General features: G+C 46.0%; 1 protein-coding gene across 3 annotated transcripts in view; it reads left to right on the top strand.

Moving 5' to 3' along the window:
* The window catches only part of lats2 (large tumor suppressor kinase 2), a 91608-nt gene extending 78801 nt beyond the window's left edge, over positions 1 to 12807 (top strand). For all 3 annotated transcript variants that reach the window (XM_043691921.2, XM_043691922.2, XM_087988168.1), the window contains one exon: positions 10325 to 12807. In XM_043691921.2, the coding sequence (XP_043547856.2) occupies positions 10325 to 10822 (498 nt within the window). In that variant the 3' untranslated portion in view covers positions 10823 to 12807. The remainder of the gene's footprint in view (positions 1 to 10324) is intronic.
* The last annotated feature ends 11462 nt before the right edge of the window (positions 12808 to 24269 follow it).

Raw genomic sequence — 24269 nt, 5'->3', positions numbered from 1 at the left:
TTCCATGTGGACTTGTCTGGCTTTGAAAGGATTAAGACGATGAGGGTGTTGTTTTATTGGAGCAGTATTCCCTACACCTACTTCATGTACAATAGCATTAGTCCTCCCCATCTGATTGTTACATATGTCCTTATACTGCAGTAACAAATCTTTCAATTGCGTTCTATGCTCCTGAGACAGATAGCTTACTAACATATCCCACTCCTCAAGGACTTCTTCACTTTTTGATCTATTTTGAGGCACATCAAATCCATATCATCTGGATTTAATTTCTCACTCTGCGGGACAGTAACTAACACCTGTTTCTCCAGTTCTTTCTCTCTAATATAATATGGTTTCAACATGTTCACATGACATACTCAATACTTTTTTTTCTATCTGGCATCTTTACTAATTAGTTTACCTGACTCAAATTTTTCTCAATTTGATAGGGACCACTAAACCTGGCTTTGAAGGGATCTCCTATCAATGGTAACAGTACTAACATGTTATCTCCTCGGGAAAATGTTCGCGTCTCAGAGCTTTTATCTGCCACCTGCTTCATTCTATACTGTGTCCTCTTTAGGTACTGTTTAGGCAACTCACCTACTTGATTTAGTCTCTCCTCACCTCATATAGATAATGTAAGCGTGAGATCTCAGACTTTGCTCCTGACAATTTTTCTTTAATTAATTTCAAAGGACCTCTCACTTCATGACTGAATATAAACTCCAAAGAGAGTGAACTGAGTAGATTCATTCAGGGCATCTTTAATGGCAAACAAAACAAATGGGATACCTTTATCCCAATCATTAGGGTAGTCCTGACAGTATGCTCTCAACATGGTCTTCAAGGTCTGATGCCACCTTTGTAAAGCTCCCTGGGATTCAGAATGATACGCACTGGATTTAAGTGTTGTATACCTAAGCTATCCATGACCTCCTTAATAGCCTAGCAGTAAAATGTGACCCTTGGTCCAACTGAATCTCTCTGGGTAGCCCATACTGTGTGAAGAAAGCTACTAACTCTTCTACCATCTTTTTTGCCTTGATACTCCATAATGGAATTGCCTCCAGAAATCTGGTATACACATCCATTATGGTTAACAAGTACTGGTTTCCGCCTTTAGTTCTTGGGAGGGGACCTACAAAATCAATTATAACCCGTGTGAAAGGTTCCTCAAATACGGGAATTGACAATAAAAGTGCTGGTTTTATTAATGCCTGTGGCTTACCTACATATGTCACGTATGACATGTATGGCAAAAGTTAACCACATCCTTGTGCATTCCAGGCCAATAAAAATATTTTTGTACTTAACTTGAGTCTACCACACCCTGAGGTGACCTCCTACAGGTAGTTCATGTGCTACCTGTAACACTTCCTGTCTGCATGCTACCAGCAACACAATCTGGTGCATTTCGGCCCATTTCTCCTCTATTTTAACCAACTGTGGTCTCCATTTCTGCCTTAGGATTCTAGCTTTCAGATAGCTGTTGCAAGTCTCTTAGCTTTTCAGGAGTAAATGCTTTTGTCAGACCCTATGCCTGTTCAGGTTTTTCCTGCACCATTACATCAAACAGGATATCCGCTAATTGAACCTCAACTCCTTCACCTTTCTCTTTACTTTTTGCTTTGTGCTGTGACTTCTGATAGTGGGATCTGGGTTACCACACAGTCTGGGAAAAGAACAGGATATTTCTGTTTTAACTCCTCAGTCTCTTCGTCTTTCTTGGGCTTCTCCACAACAAGGGGTGTCATGCCCACCTTGGATCCTGCCAAATCATTCCCAACAACAAACTGAATTCCTGGGACTGACACTCTGTCAATCATTCCACTGTAACTTCCCCAGTCTTGAGTCGGCACTCCAACCTGATCTTACATAGAGGAACACTAAATCTATCCCACCAATTACCATACTCTTTGGTAACAGATCAGAAAGAGTGCATATTCGCTCATCTCTTGCTATCAGTGACTGGTTAGATCCTGCATCTCTCAAAATTATAGCTTCTTGCCCTTCTTCCTGTTCTTTCTAAGTAAACTTTACCCACAGACGCAAATTCTTTGTAGAGATCAGGTACTAACTCCATACCCAGCCCCTGCCTAGGCTGTGCACTCTCCTGCAGCACCTCAGCTCTTCTTGGGATCTCCTTTATTACCTTCACTAAAGTCACTGGCTTAGTTTCTTTTGCCACATCCTTTCCCACATCTTTGCCCTTCTTGAACGATCAGCACTGTGTCATTATGTGTCCCACTGTCTGCCAGTGAAAACACCTTTTCCCAGTGCCCTTCTGAAAGCACCGGCACTGTAATTTTCTGTCCCACTCCATTACAGTGAAAACAACTGAGGTCTTTCACCTCCTTTCCACCCTCTTGGGCTTCTTTTTTACTCTGTGGTAAACTCTTACCAGTGCTCTCTACTCTTGGTTTAGTAGTGTAGGATCTCCCCTTCTCCCAACTTCTGTTCCTCACAGGATGAAATTCTGGCTGGAAGCTTGTCTTATGCACCAACACATACTCTTCTGCTAATTCTGCTACCCTTCTCACTTCCTGAACTTTCTGTTCCTCCACATGACTTCTTACCATCTCTGAAAGTGAGTTTTTAAACTCCTCCAGCAAAATAATCTCTTTTAGAGCCTCAATTGTCCTATCTATTTTCAAAGCACGCACCCATCGGTCAAAATGACTGTGTTTAATTCTTTCAAACTCAACATAAGTCTGACCTGGTTCCTTCTTTGTGTTTCTGAACTGCTGTCTATATGCTTCTGGTACCAATTCATAAGCACTTAAAATAGCCTGTTTAATCTCTTCATAATGTCTTGACACCTCATCTGCCAGTGCAGCAAATACCTCACTAGCTCTGCCTACTAGTTTAGTCTGAACTAGCGTTACCCATAAAATCCTTGGATCACTCCATCTGCCTAGCCAATTTTTCAAATGAAATAAAGATGGCTTCAACATCTTTCTCAACAAAATGTGGCAGAGTTTTGACATACTTATAGGTATCTGTACCATCTCTTTTAATTTCCATCCTGTTGACTTGACTTTGCTGACTAAGTGAAAGTGAGGACTGCAGATGCTTGAGATCAGAGCTGAAAATGTGTTGCTGGAAAAGTGCAGCAGGTCAGGCAGCATCCAAGGAGCAGGAGAAGCGATGTTTCGGGCATGAGCCCTTCTTCAGGAATGAGGAAAGTGTGCCAAGCAGGCTAAGATAAAAGGTAGGGAGGAGGGACTTGGGGGAGGGGTGTTGGAAATGCGATAGGTGGAAGGAGGTTAAGGTGTGGGTGATAAGGTGAGGGTGATAGACCAGAGTGGGGCTAAGTCGCAACTTCTCAAGTTCAAATTTTCTCTCTTTTTGCTCAACTAAGAACTTCCTGTCTCTTTTTCCTCTCTTTCTCTTTCTCATTCCCTCTCTTTTCTCTGTTTCTCTCTCCCTCTCCATCCCTTTCTCTCTCACTTTATTAATCTTCTAATTCCATTTTCCTCAATTGTAATTTTCTACTGCACTTGTCTGTTCTCTGACACAGCTAAGTGTTTGAGTCATTCCCTGACAATTTCAGCTTTACTTTTGTCCTTTGGTAAACCCAAGTCGAACTTATTTGCTAATTCTAAAAGTATGGCCTTTTTCTTTCCTTCTAAACTTTCTTGGCAAATATGAGCAACATCTTCAAATCCCAGAACCTCTTTAGCAATTTTAAGAGCTATTTCTCTCACTTTTAATCAACCACAAGTAAGCAAATTGTCTCACTTACGCTTTATTTAAAGATCTAGGACACTAACCTGCTGGGAATTTTTGTACCCCCAAATCTATTCAAATCTGTCTAAACCAGTTCAAATCACGGACCTGAGCCCCCAAACTGTTACGGCACAGGGTAAACTCTTCTGCTTAATAAAGAAAAAAAACCAGCAACACAAAAAAAGATTTATCCCGTGCAGTAATCTGTGAAAATTCATTAGGCCAAGAACTATTTAAAGTAAAAATTAACAACTTTATTTCTTAAAGTAAAAGAGAATAATTAAGTAACAACTATTTAAAATTCCTTCCTCTAACCTATCTTTTACTTTCCCTTCTACAAGACTAGTCCTATAAAACTCCCAATTAAAATTTACAAAACGACACTTCTTACAAAGAGAACAAAGAAAATTTACAGCCCAGGAACGGGCCCTTCGGCCCTCCAAGCCTGAGCTGATCCAAATGTACTGTGTAAACCTGTTGGTCAATTCCTAAGCATCTGTATCCCTCTGCTCCCCATCTACTCATGCATCTGTCCAGAAGCATCTTAAATGAATCTATCGTGCCTGCCTCTACGCTGGCAGCACGTTCCAACGCCCATCACCTTCTGTGTGAAGTACTTGCCACGTGTATCCCCCTTAAACTTTCCACCTCTCACCTTGAAAGCGTGACCTCTCATTATTGAATCCTTCACCCTGGGAAAAAGCTAGTCTCTATCCACCCTGTCTATACCCTTCATGATTTTTTAAACCTCAATTATGTCCCCCCTCAATCTCCTTTTTTTCTAAAGAAAATAAACCTAACGTACTCAACCTCTCTTTATAGCTAGCACCTTCCATACCAGGCAACATCCTCGTAAATCTTCTCTGCACCCTCTCCAAAGCGTGCACATCCTTTTGGTAATATGGCGACCAGAAATATAAACAGTATTCTAAATACAGCCAAACCAATGTCTTGTACAATTTTAACATGACTTGCCAGCTCTTATACTCAATACCCCGTCCAATGAAGGCAAGCATACTGTATGCCTTCTTGACCACTATCCACCTGTGCACCAACCTTCAATGGATCTGCACTCCCAGATCTCTCTGCCCATCAACTTTTCCCAAGGCTCTTCCGTTCATTGTATAATTCGTTCCAGAATTAGTCTTGCCTAAATGCATCACCTCACATTTGTCTGGATTGAAAGCCATCTGCCACTTTCCCACCCAACTCTCCAATCTATCTATATCCTCCTGTATTCTCTACAGTCCCTTATGCTTTCTGCTACTCCACCAATCTTCATGTCATCTGCAAACTTGCTGATCATACCAACAGTGCCCTCTTCCAGATCATTTATGTATATTACAAACAACAGTGGCCCAAACACTGACCCCTGTGGAACACCACTCGTCACCTTTCTCCATTTTGAGACAATCCCTTCAACTACTACTATCAGTTCTTATCTCAAAACCAGGCAGCTTTTAGTTTTCATTGAATTCCTGTCTTCTTTTCTTCTTGGGGAGTCTGCTTCACAGGTTATTGATCGATAAAGGAATCTTTTAAGAGAGCTATTTTCAGTATTCAGATGTCATTGGCTTGGCAGCTCTCTCAACTGTTCAATTTTCTCCGGTCTTATACCCTCCCCAAAGCATCAGATTGTCTCATTGGCTTTTAAGATTGTCAATATACTAAATTCAAACTGGATTGGTGTTTGGTATTTTTCGAGATATAATTTAAATTGATTGGCCTAATTCAAATCTGCTTTGACGTTTCCAGGCAACCAGCTAATCAAGTTATTTGACCAAATGTTACATTATATTTCTTTTCAGAACACTTGGGTCTGTCAGGTAGTTCTGTTGCTTTTAATTCTTTTAAAGGTAAAGTACATCAACATCTTCATAACTTATCAGTGATACAAAAATCATTGTGAAAGATTCTTAAGGGCAGGATTTACTTGCATTTGGAAAATAATTATTTGGCATAATCAGCTGACTTTGCTCAGGAAGGGTCTTGTATCTCAAATTTGATTTGAGTTCTTTGAGGAAGTGACATAAGGTGATTGTTGAGGGTGGGGCAATGGATGTTATCTACATGGACTTTACTAAAGCATTTGACAAGGTCTCTTATAGTAGGCTGCTCCAGAAGATTAAGTTATGTGGGATCTGTGGTGAGTTGGTAAGTTAGATACAACATTGGCTTGGTCATAGACACAGTGGTTAGTGTGGAGAGGTGTTTTTCTGCCTGGAGGTCTTTGAACAGTGGTGTTCTGCAAGGATCAGTGCTGGGCCCTCTATTTGTATTTTATATAAATGATATGGATGAAAATTAGATGTTCTGATTAATTTGTTTGCAGATGTTATTAAGTTATGGATAATGAGGAAAGTTGTCAAAGGATACTGCAGAATATAGGTCTTTTGGAAGTGGGTTGGAGAAATGGCAAATGGAGTTTAATCCAGAAAAGTGTGAGGTGACATATTTTGGGAGGTCAAATACAAGAGGAAAAAAAACCCAGTAAATGGCATGACCTGTAGGAGCATTGTTTTACAGTGAGATCTTGGGGTGCAAGTCCATAGCTCTTTGGAAATAGCAACACAAGTGGCAGAAAAGGCATATGGCATGCTTGCCTTCATCAGTCGAAGTATTGAGTTGGCAAGTCATGTTGTAGCTGTATCAAACCTTAGGTAGACCATATTGAGCTCTGTGTGTACAGTTCTGATCGTTACACTATAGAAAGGATGTGGAGACTTTGGAAAGGGTGCAAAAGAGATGTACCAGAATATGGCTTGGATTACAGTGTATTAGCTATAATGAGGGGTTGGACAAACTTGGATTGTTTTTAAAGGTGTGTCAGAGGCTAAGTGGTAACTGATATATGTATTATAAAATCGAGATGCGTGGATAGTTGGAGTCTTTTTTTTTTCCCAGGGTGGAAATATCAGATATTAGGGGGCATAAGTTTAAAGTGAGAGGGGAAAGTTTAAAGGAGATATGTGAAGCAAGTATTCATGCAGAGGGTGGAAGGTCCCAGAATGTACTGCCAGGGTAGGTGGTAGAAGCAGGTACGATAGCAATGTTTAAGAGGTATTTAGACAGACACAAAGAGGCAGTGAATAGAGAGATACGAACCATGTGCAGGCAGATGGGATTAGTTTAGAATGGCATCATGGTCAGCAAAGACATGATGGGCTGAAGGGCCTGTACCTGTGCTGTACTGTTCTATACTGACCAGTGAAAAAAGTAGTAGACAGTAGTAGAGAACACCTGGCTGATTTCTCAAATAAAACATCGAGGAAAGGGAACTAACTTACTTATTCTGTTTGAAATGAGAAATTGTGTCCCTGAGAACACATAAGGCATTCTGCAGCTGTGGATTCAAATACTGTATAGCACATGTATCATCTACATATCAGAAATATTCAAGTAGTAGCAGGTTAGGTGTCACTTCATCAAAGACACCTCTCTTATTGATTCCCCTAAAGACCTGTGATGATATTACCTGTACTGGATGTAGGTTTGCTCGCTGAGCTGAAAGGTTCATTTACATTTCGTCACCATACTAGGTAACATCATCAGTGAGCCTCCGGATAAAGCACTGGTGGCATGTCCCACTTTCTATGTATGTGTTTAGGTTTCGTTGCGTTGGGGATGTCATTTCCTGTTCCTTTTCTCAGGGAGTGGTAAATGGGATCCAAGTCAATGTGTTTGTTGATAGAGTTCTGGTTGGAATGCCATGCTTCCAGGAATTCTCGTGTGTCTCTCTGTTTGTTTGGCTTGTCCTAGGATGGATGTGTTGTCCCAGTCGAAGAGATGTCCTTCTTCATCTGTCTGCAAGGATACTAGTGAGAGTGGGTTATTACGTGTACATTGCACAAACTTATGAAAAGCCTTAAAGTGGCTACTGCCCTGAAAAATGTCCAGTTCAACTCCGATTACCCCTGAATGGCAAGGTATCTCAAACATTCGAGCAGCAAATAGTGTTCCCAACTCTCAGGATACTGATGCCAAACCAATCCTGCAAATGAGTAATGTGATATATGAACTTCAGTGCTTGTCTGATGCCAGGTATATAGAACATACACACTGCAGCATACCCATTTGACTATTCACAGCAAGCAAAGTACTGACTATAGTCACCCATCACATGAGTATTACAGTGATTCTGCAATTAGACAAATTTTGCTAGACAATCAAAGTAGGATGGTCAGTTGGACTTAAGTGTGGTGCATGTGTGTCTAGCAAGCTCCATATTTTAACATACTGGGTCCTGTTCTTTGCAAATAGAGAGAAAATGTACACACATTGCGTCTGTTTCGACTCAAATAAAAAAGGTGACATCCTTTTGCTGAATCATTGGTCGGGGACTTGCCCTGAGAAATTAGACTCAAACCATTGATGTAAAATTTAAACAAAGTCTGCCAATCACTAATTAGTGATGTATCTATGGCAACACCTCAACCAACTAACATCCATTTTCAAACCTATCAACATACTGCTTTCATGGATTATAAATGTTGATTTTCCCTATTAATTTGTATTGTTGCAGATTGTTCTGATAAGAGCAGGACAAAAAGCTTCACTAAAGTATCAAAATTGATAATGTAGATGCAGCAGGTGATAAGAAACACTAATAGGATATTGGCCTTTATTGCACAGAGAATGGAATATAAAATTAGGACAGTTTTACTGCAGCTCTAAAGGGTACATTTGGTGTACATTGTCCACTTTTTGTCTCTTTATTTGAAAAGGATATAACTGCATTAGAAGCAGTTTACTAAAGCAACTGATAACTGGGATGAAGGATTTCTCTTATGAAGAAAGAGTGAACACATTGGATTTTTACTGATTGCAGTTTAGGAAAATGAGAGCCTATCTTATTGAAATATACATGATCCTGAGGGAACTTGTTGATACTGAGAGAGTGTTTCCTCTTGGTTACACAGATTCAAAATAATAGGTCTCCCTTATATATCAGATGAGATTTTTTTCTCCCAGCTCATTGTCAATATTTAGAGTTCTCTTCTTGGTGGCGTGCCTCCTTGTTGCGTGTAAGGATTGTCAACTGCAACCTGGTAATTGACCTGAATGGGGAAATCCCACCTTCCACTGAAAATCTGAACAAGTTTCAATTGCTTAAGGACAGACCATGGCAAGTGCTTTACAAGTGGAATGTGAAGAACAGCTCAAATTCTGACTGTGGCTTTCCAAGTAAGATTATCATCCACATGTTGAACTTCTGCCCTGGGAGATCATTCCTGTTGGCATCACAGTCATTCAAATTGGATCAGCAGAAACTTTTGAATAGAGTGTTAAACTCGACATTGAACAATAACTGCTTCCCTAGCAATAGAAATAAAAATCAAACCTTCTGTGAGGGAAATCAGTGAGGACAGACAAGGTGGGTAACAGGTTGAAGATTCAGATAGATATTGTTAGTGAGGAGAGGTCAGAGTCAGATAAAAGTCCAAGAGTACTTTATAAGTCTGAGAAATTGCAAAGTATGTCTGCAGTATTGGTGCAAGTGATGTAGGAAGTAGACCTGGTGGTTTATTCAATCTTTTATGACTTGTCCAGCAGTTGTCAGTCTTGCATGGGATGCTTGACCAACATTCAGTACTGGTTAAGTAGAAACTTCCTTTAATTAAATGTTGAAAAGACTGACATCATTGTGTATGATCCCTGCTATAAACTTCATTCCCTAGCTCTTAACTGGATTTGTTTCTCTGGAAGAGTCTGAGATTAAACTCATTTGGTCACAACCTTAGTGTCATATTTGACCATGAGATCAGCTTTGAACCACATTTGTGCTGTCACCAAGATCACCTGTTTACACCCACACAAGATGGTTCCAGCTTTGCCTTGTCTCAGCTCATCACCTGCTGAAACCTTCATTTTTGTATTTCTAGACATGACTACTCCAACATGCTATCTCCCATCTCCTATCCACAGTAAATTTGAAATCATCCAAAATTTAGTACCCTTGTCTTAATGTGTATTAAGCGCTGTGTTCACCCTTTACTCTATCCTCACTGACCTACGTTGGCTCTCAGTGAAGCAATGTTTAGATTTTAAAATTATCGTTCTTGTTTTCAAATGCCTATACAGTGTGCCCATTCCCTACCTGTCTAATCTCCAATTGCCACACAATATTTGTGCTCATCTAAGTCTGGCCTTTTGAGCATACCTGATTTTAATCACTCCACCATTGATGCCCACTCCTTTAGCATCCTAGACCCTAAGCCTTGGAATTCTTTCTCCACACTTTGCCTGCTTCTCTACCATGCTTTCCTCCTGTGAAAGACTCCTTAAAACCTATCCCTCTGACCAAGCATTTGGACTTAATGTCTCCTTATGAGGCTCAATGTTATATTTGTTTTATAGCTATCCTGTAATGTACTTTAAGACAGTTCCTGATATTAAAACTACCATATAAATGTAAGCTTTTGTTATTGGATCCAATATTCCAGGTGCTACCTCTGATTGATAGCAATGAATCTGTGTATGGGCCAGTGGTAGGAGGCAAGTGAAAACAGTTCAACTCCAAATTAAACCACGGTTTCTCAGCTCATGGTTGGTAAAAATTAAGTTAATATACAGGGTGAAATAATCATATGCATTATAATTCTCTCCTCAGGTGATAAATTGGGAGAGCACACTCTCCATTCCTCCACAAGTAAAGCTTAGTTCTGAGGCAACAGATCTCATCATAAAGCTCTGTTGTGGAGCCAGTGACAGATTGGGTGGAAAAGGAGCAGATGAAATTAAGGGTCATCCTTTTTTTATTACCATTGATTTTTCTGAAGACATACGCAGACAGCCAGCACCCTATGTCCCAAAGATAAGCCATCCCATGGACACTTCCAACTTTGACCCAATAGAAGAAGAGAACTCCTGGAATGACAGCAGCGATAGCACCAAAATGTCTGACACACTAACTAGTTCTGTTAGTGGCAATAAGCATCCTGAACATGCATTTTATGAGTTTACCTTTCGAAGATTTTTTGATGACAATGGTTATCCCTTTCGATATCCAAAGCCCTTGGACACTGGTGAGCCCAAACAGAATCAGCCAGATGTGAGCCAGAGGAATTCTGTTGACCACAGTGAAAGCTATCAGCCTGTATATGTTTAAAGTGTATATATACATTTTATGTGAAGTTTCTCTGTTATGCCATATGAAACAGTGCAACATACAATAGAAATGAAGATTGATTGTTGAAAACAGAAAGCACTTACTTTGTCTTTGTGGCATATTATGCCCTCTGGAATGGTTGTTGAGCTCCTGCTGCTGAGTGTGTTCTTTGCAAAATGTGCGATATTTAACATCATTAATTTTAAAGCAGAGAGTGTAGCTCTGCTGTATAAAAAACAAATAGACAACAAACTCTGAATATATCTGGAACATAGTAAAGATTGCAAATATATGGAGAAAGCTGTAAGTGGTTTTCTGGCTACGTGCAATAATATGTAAATCATTATATGTTTTTATATATAGTACAATTGGTAACTGCAATACAAAAATGTACAATTATCTTATAAACATTGTTAATTTTATAATAATCTATATTGAAAGGTCTGGAGCAAATTGCATAATACTTGATGCTGCTTTATGTCCTTGTATGATACATACAAACTATTTTTCAATACGAACTGAGAAAAGGGTGTGTTGATGAATGGATAATGCATCCTCGTATGCTTTTAGTGTGTGGAACTGAATGCATGAACAGTATTCTTTTTCTTCTTAGTAAAATCACTTTATGGAATATTTTTAAAACAGGCAGGTCCTGTGTGAGTTGATTCATTTATATGAATTTTTTAAAAAATTAAGCTCTTTCTTGAGAAGCCATTATGTTAGTCTGCCTCTTTAGTACAGTCTGTGATTTTGTTTCCTTTGTGTGTTCTACATATCATAATTTTGTTCTTCTATTCACAATCATACATGTTTTAAGATGTTATTGCAGTCAAACTAGCTGCCATTTTCAACCTATTTACAAATTAATATGGACACAGAATGTTTCACTATTAATCAGTGTGAAGTCACTATGGTCCAATGGAAATTATGTTGTAATAAACTGAATTTAAAATTATTGAAAAAGTTCTATTATTAGTTATTATCATTGATTTATTAGTCTAACAAAAACCTCCTAATGTAATTACTTATAGAAGATAATTTATTTTCTGTTGTTTCTTAGCTGCACTTAATTAATTTTAATTGATATTGATATGCAAAATTGTGACATTTATCAGGTTTTCTAATCATTTATGCTGTTTCCTTACTTCTGAAATTAATTTGACATAATCAAAAAATAATGGATCTGTTTTTACTACCAGCTCCAGAGGTGTGTTGTAGCATCTGTGAACAGTTTGATAAGAAAAATAGATACCAAAAATCTGACCAATGTTAAGATTAAGAAAACTTGCAACAATAGTCAGTTTGACTGACTGTTACAATATTAATGGACTAACGTTCAATAAATTATTGTTGCATCTATTATTGGACAAGTCATAAATTATAAACATTACATTTAGTTTTATTCCTAGGACATTCATTAACTAAATTTGTAACACTTTTTTACCATTCAACCTACTTGGTTACATTTAGTCAGGATCTTTTTGTTGCTTTGTTTCCTGCAGATAAATTCTGTCAATTTTTCAAAGGGGTAAGTATGGAAAATAGCTGAAAAGCTACAAAGGTATGGGATAAGGGTAGCAGAACATTTGGAAAAGTGATAACAGATTATTATCTAGAACAACATTCTGTGTCAAATTGAAATGTAAAGAGGTTGATTACTAGGAGATATTTCTGTTATACAGTCATCAGCAAATATGCCCAAATCTGATATGGAAAGCTGGACACAATTTGGAATAACTGCATTTACATTTATTATGACAATTTTATTTGGCTGTACAATGTATCAAGTTTTTTCCAATTTTGAAAAACTTTGAGTTATCTATGCAGTGTGGAGATACAATTAGTAAATGTCCTTGTAAACCTTTTTAGAGCACACAATCTTCTAAAATAAAAAGCATATGCTATTCAAACTTTATGAAAACTGTTATCTATTTTGTAAAAATTTGTTTACATTTCTATATAAAGGTGTGTTCTGAACATGAGAATTATTGTGTTGCTTGTTCTGTGACAGTCTCTTATTATCCAGTATTATTGGTTTTATAACTTGGTCACACATCCAACAGAAGTCCTGTTACAATTTTCCTCAGGAATTCAAATATAATTATTTATTAGTATAATATGAATGCCTTTTTGGATCTTTGTTTTGGAAAAATCTCAAAAGTAAAAAACCTAAACAAAATATGTTTACAATGTTAGTGTGGCAATTTATAAATGAGTTAAATAATTTTGAAAGATCCACAACAGTTTTGATATTATTTTACTGAATCATTCAGATGTATTTTATTACTGATAGGAATTTGACCTCAAAGAATATGCCTATTTTTAGAAGTTACTCATTATGTTTTCAGTACACTGTGCAACATTATAAACCAAGTGAGCACATAGATTTCCTACGTCTTTATGACTCTGTATACAGGACCCTGTTTAAACCATTCTGCTTTTACGTCATTGATATAACTGGTATTATGTGCATGCAATGTCAAAGTTTCAGTTTTAAAGTTGTTTCATTCAGGGACCAATGCATGACCTGATTTGGTACCATTTTGGAGTAATCACTCTTGCTCACCATCTCTCTCTCTCACTTACTGTCTCACCTATACCCTGACCATGCCTCTTGCTGTCTCTCCTACTTGCCACTTCTCCCACCTGCCCCATCCCCTCTAAACTATTGTTGTACCATAGCTCATCTTATTCCTATCACTACTCCTCTCCCAAACATTTCATGTAATTCTATGTGAGATTTGCTACAACTGCATTTTTTTACAATCTCCAACTTCTAAAGACAGTAACATTCATACTTTCTTTGCAATGTGCAAACTCAGATGTTGCTCCATGTAAGTTAGAAAGCCCATACAGCATTAGTACAGCACTCTCAGTGAGAGTTCAGCAGCATCAGAGAGGGAGAGGCAGTAAGTCGAAAAATGGTGAGCTTGAGAAGCTGGGGTGGGTTAGCAAGTGGGGAGGACCAGTGAGCAAGACAGGTGGCTAGTGGAAGATACGTAGAACAGTTAGCATAATTACTTTTTTTGAAGCAAAATTCTTTCATTTTAAAAGTTATTACATTTAAGAATAGAAGAATTTAGGAATGTGATATTTCAACCTTAAAAGGTATAATTTTACAATGTTTTCCCAACAAGAAAGGTCTTAAAAACCTAACTACAGCTATAAATTGGTTGTAATTAGACTATCTTATTTGGTTAAGGTCATTTAAGTTAATGTGGAATTTTTCAAGAACTCAACCAAAACATTAAACAAGGGATTACTATATTGTTTCCTCGATGGCTATAAAATGTACCATCTGAGGTGCACACACCTCAGGAATGAGACAGATTTGCACCAAGTTAGCCAATTTCAGCTGAGGATGCATGAAGAAAATTGCAGTTGGCTGTAAAATAATAGAACCAGGCAGGAAGAAAACTGATCCTAAATTCTAATTGCTCTTTGGAGACACCTACTGGAAACTCACATCTGGACAGCAAGTAAATATATAATTAGATAAAGCAAAGAACTGCAGATGCGGAAGATTTGAAACAAAAACAGAAGTTACTGGAGAATCTCAGTTGGTCTGGCAGCATTTGTGGAGAGAAAACAAGAGTTAACTTTTCGAGTCCAGTGACCCTTCTTCAGAACTGTTCTACCAGAGTGGAGTTTCTGTTTTTACAATTTCTGTTTTTGTTTCAAATACATACTTAGGTTTGTCTTCCAGAATCAAGTAACAACTGACAGTTGAGGAATAATTTTCGGATGATCTTCTGGTGGAAAGTCTTGCTTACTGAAAACATATTTGGGATTATGTGTTTAGATACAACTTTCATTATTCATTCCCAGCAGTTGCACCTTTGCAGTATACATCATGGCTGAAACTTTATTGCTGGAACAGCACAGCAGGTCAGGCAGCATCTAGGGAACAGAAGATTCGACGTTTCGGGCACATGCCCTTCTTCAGGAATGAGCAGAGAGTGTTCAGCAGGAGAAGATAAAAGGTAGGGAGGAGGGACTTGGAGGAGGGGCGTTGGAAATGTGATAGGTGGAAAGAGGTCAAGGTGAGGGTGATAGGTCGGAGTAGGGTGGAGGCGGAGAGGTCAAGAAGAAGACTGCAGGTCAGGAAGGCGGTGCCGGGCTGGAGGGATTCGGCTGAGACAAGGTGGGGGGAGGGGGGATGAAGAAACTGGTGAAGTCCAAGTTCATCCCCTGTGGTTGGAGGGTTCCCAGTCGGAAGATAAGACGCTCCTCCTCCGACCGTCGCGTTGTTGTGGTTTGGCGGTGGATGAGTCCAATGACCTGCATATCCTCGGTGGAGTGGGAGGGGGAGTTGAAATGCTGTGCTACAGGGTGATTGGGTTGGTTCATCCGGGTGGCCCAGAGGTGCTCTCTGAATCGCTCCGCAAGTAGGCGGCCTGTCTCCCCAATATAGAGGAGGCCACACCGGCTGCAGCGGATGCAGTAGATAATGTGGGTGGAGGTGCAGGTGAATCTGTGGCGGATATGGAAGTTTCCTTTGGGGCCTTGGAGAGAAGTGAGGGGGGAGGTGTGGGCGCAAGTGTTGCACCTCCTGCGGTTGCAAGGGAAGGTGCCGGGAGTGGAGGTTGGGTTGGTGGGGGGTATGGATCTGACAAGGGAGTCGCGGAGGGAGTGGTCTCTACGGAAAGCTGATAGAGGAGGGGAGGGAAATATATCCTTGGTGGTGGGGTCCGTTTGGAGGTGGCGGAAGTGACGGCGGATGATGCGCTGTACATGGAGATTGGTGGGGTGGTAGGTGAGGACCAGTGGGGTTCTGTCCTGGTGGCGGTTGGAGGGGCGGGGCTCAAGGGCGGAGGAGCGGGAAGTGGAGGAGATGCGGTGGAGGGCATCGTCGATCACGTCGGGGGGGGGAAATTGCGGTCCTTGAAGAAGGAGGCCATCTGTGTTGTGCGTATTTTGAACTGGTCCTCCTGGGAGCAGATGCGGCGGAGACGAAGGAATTGGGAGAATGGGATGGCGTTTTTACAGGGGGCGGGGTGGGAGGAGGTGTAGTCCAGGTAGCTGTGGGAGTCGGTCGGTTTGTAGTAGATGTCCGTGTTGATTCGGTCGTCTGAGATAGAAACAGAAAGGTCTAGGAAGGGGAGGGAGGAGTCCGAGACTGTCCAGGTGAATTTGAGGTCGGGGTGGAAGGTGTTAGTGTAGTGGATGAACTGTTCAACCTCCTCGTGGGAGCATGAGGTAGCGCCGATACAGTCATCAATGTAGCGGAGGAAAAGATGGGGGGTGGGGCCAGTGTAGTTGCGGAAGATGGATTGTTCCACATACCCTACGAAGAGGCAGGCATAGCTGGGGCCCATGCGGGTGCCCATGGCTACTCCTTTTGTTTGGAGAAAGTGGGAGGATTGGAAAGAAAAGTTGTTCAGGGTGAGGACCAGTTCAGTCAGTCGAAGGAGGGTGTCGGTGGAAGGGTACTGGGTGGTACGGCGGGAAAGGAAGAAGCGGAGTGCTTTGAGTCCTTCGTGATGGGGGATGGAGGTGTACAGGGACTGGATGTCCATGGTGAAGATGAGGCGTTGGGGACCGGGGAAGCGGAAATCCTGGAGGAGGTGGAGGGCGTGGGTGGTGTCACCATTAGTCCAAGAACTCCCCACCTAACAGGCTATAAATTCTGTGTTACAATCGAGTCCTCCACAATCACCTGATGAAGGAGCGTAGCTCCGAAAGCTAGTGTGCTTCCAATTAAACCTGTTGGACTATAACCTGGTATTGTGTGATTTTTAACTTTGTACACCCCAGTCCAACACCGGCATCTCCGAATCATAAACCACTGCAGTCCTTCAAATGGAGGAACACTAATAATATGGGGTGAAGAATTCCAGGATTTTAACCCGGCTAAAGTAAAAAATGGCATTATGATTAAAGGTTGGGATGATGTATGGTTTGGAGGGGAACTTGCAGGTAGTTGTATTCCTTTCCATCAGCTGTCCTGTCCTAAGTGGTAGAGACTGCAGTTTGGAGATGCTGCTCCAGAAACCTTGGCGAGTTGTTGCAGTGAGACTGTTGAAAATGGCATGTTGAATGTGATGCTATCAAGCAATGTGCTTTATTTTGAATAGTGTTGAGGTTCTTGTGTTGTTATAGCAGCATCCATCCAGGCAATTGGAGAGTATTTCATCACACTGTCTTTTAGATGGTGGATTAACATTGTTGAGAAAGGGAGTTAGTCGCAAGAGAACTTCAGGCCTCTCACCTACACTTTTACCCAGTTTTTCTAACTGTTCTAGCTCAGTTGCTGGCATTTTTTACCCCAAGGATGTTGATAGAGGGGGATTCAGTGATGGTAATTTCAAAAGGAGATATTTGATTAATACTGGTGGAAGATGGTCATTACCTCCTACCTGTGTGATGTGACTGTTACTTTCCACTTTTAGCGCAAGCCTAGATATTGTTTGGGTCTTGCCATGAATGGTGCTGAGCATTGTGCAACCAGGAAACCTGTTCACATCTGACTTTATAATGGAGGGAGGGTGACTGATGAGCAGCTGAAAATGGTTGGGTCTAGGTCATTACATTGAGGAGCTAAGAGTCTTGTGGTATAGTGGTGGTGTCCCTACCTTTCAACCAGGAGGCCTGTGTTCCAGTCCCACCTGCTCTAGAGGTCTGCTATAACACATCTGAACAGGTTGATTCAAAGTATTTACACTGAGGAGCTCCTGCAATGATGTCCAAAGCATAAGAAGGGTGATCACCATCAAACATGTATGTACTAAACACACAAACCAGGACAAATCTGATCTGGCTACTTTCAGCCCATTCAGCCAACTCTTGAGCATCAATGTGGAATTGAGCAGCTTAGCAAAGCTAAAGTCAATGACAATGAGGGGCGAAGGTCTTTATCTAGCACAAAGAAAGATGATTGTGGTTGTTGGAATCAATCATCACAACTCCAGGACATTTATGCGGGGGCTCCTCAGTGTAGTATCCTAGGAACAACCACCTTTTACCATGCGCTTTCCAAGAACTCTGCAATCTCATCCTTAATAATGGACTCTAAAATCTTGCCAACAATTAATGTCAGGCTAACCAGCTTAGAGTTGCCCATCTTCTGTCTCTCTCCCTTTTTAAATATGGGTGTTAAATTAGCCTTTGGGACCTTCCCTGACTCCAGTGGCCCATGAAAGATCACCACCAATGCCTCTACAGTCTTCTCAGCCATCTCCTTCCAGAACTAGTGTTGTCCATCTAGACCAGGTGACTTATTTATCTTCAGTTCTTTTAGCTTTCCCAGCACCTTCTCCCTAGTGATGGCCACTACACTTACTTCTGTCCCCTGACTCTCAAAAGTTTTGGTAAGCTGCTGGTGTTTTCCATTGTGAAAACTGATGTAAAGTGACTATTTGGTTCCTCCACCATATTTTATTTCCCATTATGACTTCTCCATCCTCATTTCCAGCAGTCTAATGTCCACACTTGCCTTTCTTTCTTTTTATAGGTCTATAAAAACTTCTGCAATCTTTTTTATTACTAGCTAGCTTGCCCTCATATTTCATATTTTTTTTCTGCTGGTTTTTAAAGCTTCCCACGAATGAGTTTTGACAACATTTGTAGCTCAGGTTGAGGTTCTGGATGTAGGTTTGCTCGCTGAGCTGGAAGGTTCGAAGCTGAAAATAAACCTTCTAGCTCAGCGAGCAAACCTACGTCAAGCTTCCCAATAATCTTCACCACATTGTATGCTTCTTTTGCTTTTATGGTCTCCCTGACTTCCCTTGCCTTAATATCTTTTTTCTTCCTTGGGATGAATTTCTGTTGTGCCTCCTGAACTAGTCCCAAATCTTCTCCAATATCATTACTGAAACCTCCATTATTAAAATCCTAGGGTGATCAGGAACTGAACTGGATTAGCCATGTTTGTACTATGGCTACAAAAGCAGGTTGGAGGCTTGGAATCCTACAGCGAATAGCTCACATTGTCACTTTATGAACCCTGTCCACCAATTACAAGGCACAAATCAGAAGCGTGAGGGAATAATTCCTCACTTGCCTGGATCAGTGCAGCTCTAACAACACTGAAGAAAATTAACACCATTCAGGGCAAAACAGCATGCTTGATTGGCACCACAAAAGTCTACGACTTAATGATATAGCATATTTGTATGGATTGAGGATTGGCTAACCAACAGAAGACAGAGTATTGGAAAGGCAACCTGTGACGAGTGGCACCACAGGGATTAGCGCGAAGACTGCAATTATTTTCAATATATGTTAAATGCTTGGACTGGAATGTATTATTGCCAAGTTCGCAGCTGACATAAAAATAATGGGAAAGCAAGTGCTGTGGATCACAGAAAGAGTCTGTAGACAGGTTAAGAAAATGGGTAAAAGCTTGGCAGATGGAACATAATGTAGTAAAATGTGAGGATAGAAAATGTGAATGTTATGTAAATGAAGAAAGACTGCAGAAAGCTACAGTGATGGATTTGGGAGTCATCATCCATGAATCAAAAAAACCTGGCATTCAAGTTCATTGCGTAATAGGAAAGGCAAATAAAATGTTGGCCTTTGTTTCAAAGAGGATAGAAATAAAAGTTTTGCTAAAACTATAAGGCACTAGTCAGATCCAGCTGGAATACTGTGAACAATTTATGCGTCCATTATCTTAGAAAGATATACTGGCATTGGATGCAATCCAGAAAAGCTCTAGGCCAGCCCAGAGATGATGTCCAATATGAAGTTCACCAAGATTAGGAGTTGGCTAGCATTATTAGGGGAGGGGAGGAGAGCGGAGGGGAGGGGAGGGGAGGGGAGGGTAGATCCTCCAGAAGAACCCATTCTGCTTTCCCTCTTCCTTCCTTCATTTCTCCTTCCTCTCACCCTCTCCCATGCTCTCCGTCCTCCCCAGTATTTTCCTCTGATCCCTTCTCTTCTCCACCAAGCTGCTCCTCCTCTTTCACTCCACCCTCCCTGCCCTCTCCCTTTCACCAAGCTGCTCCTCCTCCTTCACTCCACCCTCCCTGCCCTCTCCTTTCACCAAGCTGCTCCTCCTCCTTCACTCCACCCTCCCTGCCCTCTTCCCTCTCCCCTTCACCAAGCTGCTCCTCCTGTCTTCACTCCACCCATCCTGCCCTGCTCCACTTCACCAAGTTGCTCCTCCTCCTTCACTCACTGGCCCTCTCCCCTTCTCTCCTCCTTCCCTGCCCTCTACCCTTCTCTCCTCCACCAAGTTGCTCCTCCTCCTTCACCCCACCCTCACTGCACACCTCGCCCCTTCTCTCTCTCCCTCCCACCTTCCCCCCTCTCGCCCCACCCCCTTCCTCCCTCCCCCACCCCTCGCTCCCTTCCCACTCCCCTCCTCTCCGTCCCCCCTCCTCTCCACCTTCTCCCCTCGCCCTCCCACCCCGACTCCTCCTCCTCTCCCCCTCTCCCTCCCCTCTCCCCTCCCTTCTCGTCTCTCTCCCCTCTCCCTCCCCTCCCCTCCCTCTCTCTACCCTCGCCCTCCTCTCCCCGCTCCCTTCCTCTCCCCTTCCCCCCCTCCCCTCTCTCTCTTCCCCTTCCCCGCCCTCTCTCCTCCCCTCTCTCTCCTCCCCTTCCCCCCTCCCCTCTCTATCTTCCCCTTCCCCCCCTCCCCTCTCTCTCTTCCCCTTCCCCCGCCCTCCCCTCTCTCTCTCCCCTTCCCCCCTCCCCCCTCCCCTCTCTCTCTTCCCCTTCCCCCCCTCCCCTCTCTCTCTTCCCCTTCCCCCCCTCCCCTCTCTCCCCCTTCCCCCCCCTCCCCTCTCTCTCTTCCCCTTCCCCCCCTCCCCCTCCCCTCTCTCTCCCCCCTTCCCCTTCTCCCCCTTCCCCTCTCTCTCCTCCCCTTCTCCCCTCCCCTCTCTCTCCTCCCCTTCCCCCCTCCCCTCTCTCTCCTCCCCTTCCCCCCTCCCCTCTCTATCCTCCCCTTCCCCCCTCCCCTCTCTCTCCTCCCCTTCCCCCCTCCCCTCTCTCTCCTCCGCCTTCCCTCCTCCCCTCTCTCTCTCCTCCCCTTCCCCCTCCCCTCCCTCTCTCCTCCCCTTCCCCCTCCTCCCCTCCCTCTCCTCCCCTTCCCCCTCCCCTCCCCTTCCCCCTCCCTTCCCCTCCCCCCTCCCTTCCCCTCCTCCCCTCTCTCTCCTCCCCTTCCCCCTCCTCTCTCTCTCCTCCCCTTCCCCCTCACCTCTCTCTCCTCCCCTTCCCCCCTCCCCTCTCTCCTCCCCTTCCCCCCTCCCCTCTCTCTCTCCTCCCTTCCCCCTCCCTCTCTCCTCCCCTTCCCCCTCCCCTCTCTCTCTCCTCCCCTTCCCCCCTCCCCTCTCTCTCTCCTCCCCTTCCCCCCTCCCCTCTCTCTCTCTCTCCTCCCCTTCCCCCTCCCCTCTCTCTCTCCTCCCCTTCCCCCCTCCCCTCTCTCTCTCGCTCCTCCCCTTCCCCCCTCCCCTCTCTCTCTCTCTCTCCTCCCCTTCCCCCCTCCCCCCTCTCTCTCTCTCCTCCCCTTCCCGCCTCCCCTCTCTCTCTCTCTCCTCCTCTTCCCCCTCCCCTCTCTCTCTCCTCCCCTTCCCCTCTCTATCTTCTCCCCTTCCCCCCTCCCCTCTCCCCTCCCCCCTCCGCCTCCCCGCCTCCCCTCTCTCTCTCCTCCACTTCCCCCTCCCCTCTCTCTCTCCTCCCCTTCCCCCCGCCCCTCTCCTCCCCTTCCCCCCTCTCCTCTCTCTCCTCCCCTTCCCCCTCCCCTCTCTCTCCTCCCCTTCCCCCCTCCCCTCTCTCTCCTCCCCTTACCCCCTCCCCTCCCCCCCTCCCCTCTCTCTCCTCCCCTTCCCCCCTCCCCTCTCCTTCACCCCCTCCCCTCTCTCTCCTCCCCTTCCCCCTCCCCTCTCTCTCCTCCCCTTCCCCCTCCCCTCCCTCTTCTCACCTTCCCCCCTCCCCTCCCTCTCCTCCCCTTCCCCCCCTCCCCTCTCTCTCTCCTCCCCACCCCCTGTCTCCTCCCCTTCCCCCTCTCTCCTCCCCTTCCCCCTCTCTCCTCCCCTTCCCCTCTCCTTCCCCCCTCCCCTCTCTCTCTCCCCCCTTCCCCACTCCCCTCTCTCTCCCCCTTCCCCCCTCCCCTCTCTCTCCCCCCTTCCCCCCTCGCCCTCTCTCTCCCCCCTTCCCCCCTCCCCTCTCTCTCCCCCCTTCCCCCCTCCCCTCTCTCTCCCCCCTTCCCCCCTCCCCTCTCTCTCCCCCCTTCCCCTCTCTCTCCTCCCCTTCCCCCCTCCCCTCTCTCTCCTCCCCTTAGGCCTCCCTCTCCTCACCCCCCTCCCCCGCCTCTCTCTCCGCCCCCTTCCCCTCGCTCTCCTCCCCTTCCCCCCCTCCCCGGCACCTCCCTCCACTCACGCCCCCCTCCCCCGTCCCCCTCCGCCCCTCGCCTCCCCTTCCCCCCCTCTCTCCTCCCCTTCCCCCCCTTTCTCTCCTCCCCTTCCCCCCTCCCCTCTCCTCCCCTTCCCCCTCCCCTCTCTCTCCTCCCCTTCCCCCCTCCCCTCTCTCTCCTCCCCTTCCCCCCTCCCCTCTCCTCCCCTTCCCCCCTCCCCTCTCTCTCCTCCCCTTCCCCCCTCCCCTCTCTCTGCCTCCCGCTTCCCCCCTCCCCTCTCTCTCCTCCCCTTCCCCCCTCACCACTCTCTCCTCCCATTCCCCCCCTCTCTCTCCTCCCCTTCCCCCTCCCCTTTCTCTCCTCCCCTTCCCCCTCCCCTCTCTCTCCTCCCCTTCCCCCTCCCCTCTCTCTCTCCTCCCCTTCCCCCCCTCCCCTCTCTCTCTCCACCCCTTCCCCCGCCCCTCCCCTCTCTCTCTCCTCCCCTTCCCCCCCCTCCCCTCTCTCTCTCCTCCCCATCCCCCTCCCCTTCCACCCTCCCCTCCCCCCTCCCCTTCCCCCCCTCCCCTCTCTCGCTCCTCCCCTTCCCCCTCCCCTTCCCCCCCTCCCCTCTCTCTCCTCCCCTCTCTCTCCTCCCCTTTACCCTCCCCTCTCTCTCCTCCCCTTCCCCCTCCCCTCTCTCTCCTCCCCTTCCCCCTCCCCTCTCTCTCCTCCCCTTCCCCCTCCCCTCTCTCTCCTCCCCTTCCCCCTCCCCTCTCTCTCACCTCCCCTTCCCCCTCCCTTCTCCTCCCTTCCCCCCTCCCTTCTCCTCCCCTTCCCCCCCTCCCCTCTCTCTCCTCCCTTCCCCCCTCCCCTCTCCTCCCCTTCCCCCCCTCGGCCCTCTCCTCCCCTTCCCCCACTCCCCTCTCTCTCCTCCCCCCTCCCCTCTCTCCTCCTCCGCCCCCTCCCCTCTCTCTCCTCCCCCCTCACCTCTCTCTCCTCCCCTCTCTCTCTCCTGCCCCTTTACCCTCCCCTCTCTCTCCTCCCCTTCCTCCTCCCCTCCCCTCTCCTCCCCTTCCCCCCTCCCCCCTCCCCTCTCTCTCCTCCCTTCTCTCTCTCCTCCCCTTTACCCTCCCCTCTCTCTCCTCCCCTTCCCCCTCCCCCCCCCTTCCCCCTCCCGCTCTCTCTCCTCCCCTTCCCCCTCCCCTCTCTCTCCTCCCCTTCCCCCTCCCTCTCTCTCCTCCCCTTCCCCCTCCCCTCTCTCTCCTCCCCTTCCCCCTCCCCTCTCTCTCCTCCCCTTCCCCCTCCCCTCTCTCTCCTCCCCTTCCCCCCCCCTCTCTCCTCCCCTTCCCCCTCCCCCCTCTCTCCTCCCCTTCCCCCTCCCCCTCTCTCCTCCCCTTCCCCCTCCCCCCTCTCTCCTCCCCTTCCCCCCTCTCTCCTCCCCTTCCCCCCTCTCTCCTCCCCTTCCCCGCCCCCTCTCCTCCCCTTCCCCCTCCCCTCTCTCTCCTCCCCTTCCCCCTCCCCTCTCTCTCCTCCCCTTCCCCCTCCCCTCGCTCTCCTCGGCCCTTCCCCCTCCCCTCTCTCTCCTCCCCTTTCCCCTCCTCTCTCTCTCCTCCCCTTCCCCCTCCCCTCTCTCTCCTCCCCCTCCCCTCTCTCTCCTCCCCTTCCCCTCCCCTCTCTCTCCTCCCCTTCCCCATCCCCTCTCTCTCCTCCCCTTCCCCCTACCCTCTCTCTCCTCCCCTCCCCTTCCCCCTCCCCTCTCGCTCCTCCCCTTCCCCCTCCCCTCTCTCTCCTCCCCTTCCCCCTCCCCTCTCTCTCCTCCCCTTCCCCCTCCCCTCTCTCTCTCCTCCCCTTCCCCCTCCCCTCTCTCTCTCCTCCCCTTCCCCCCCTCCCCTCTCTCTCTCCTCCCCTTCCCCCCCTCCCCTCTCTCTCCTCCCCTTCCCCCCCTCCCCTCTCTCTCTCCTCCCCTTCCCCCCCCTCCCCTCTCTCTCTCCCTCCCCTTCCCCCTCCCCTTCCCCCCCTCCCCTCTCTCTCCTCCCCTTCCCCCCCTAACCTTCCCCCCCCTCCCCTCTCTCTCCTCCCCTCTCTCTCTCCTCCCCTTCGCCCTCCCCTCTCTCTCCTCCCCTCTCTCTCTCCTCCCCTTCGCCCTCCCCTCTCTCTCCTCCCCTTCCC

This window comes from Chiloscyllium plagiosum, unplaced genomic scaffold (assembly GCF_037043375.1).
Source record: "Chiloscyllium plagiosum isolate Xiang-an unplaced genomic scaffold, Cpla_swu_hap1 HiC_scaffold_6, whole genome shotgun sequence".
Taxonomy (NCBI): Eukaryota; Metazoa; Chordata; class Chondrichthyes; order Orectolobiformes; family Hemiscylliidae; genus Chiloscyllium; species Chiloscyllium plagiosum.
Note: the sequence above shows the minus strand (reverse complement) of the source record. Positions and strands in the feature narration are given on the sequence as shown.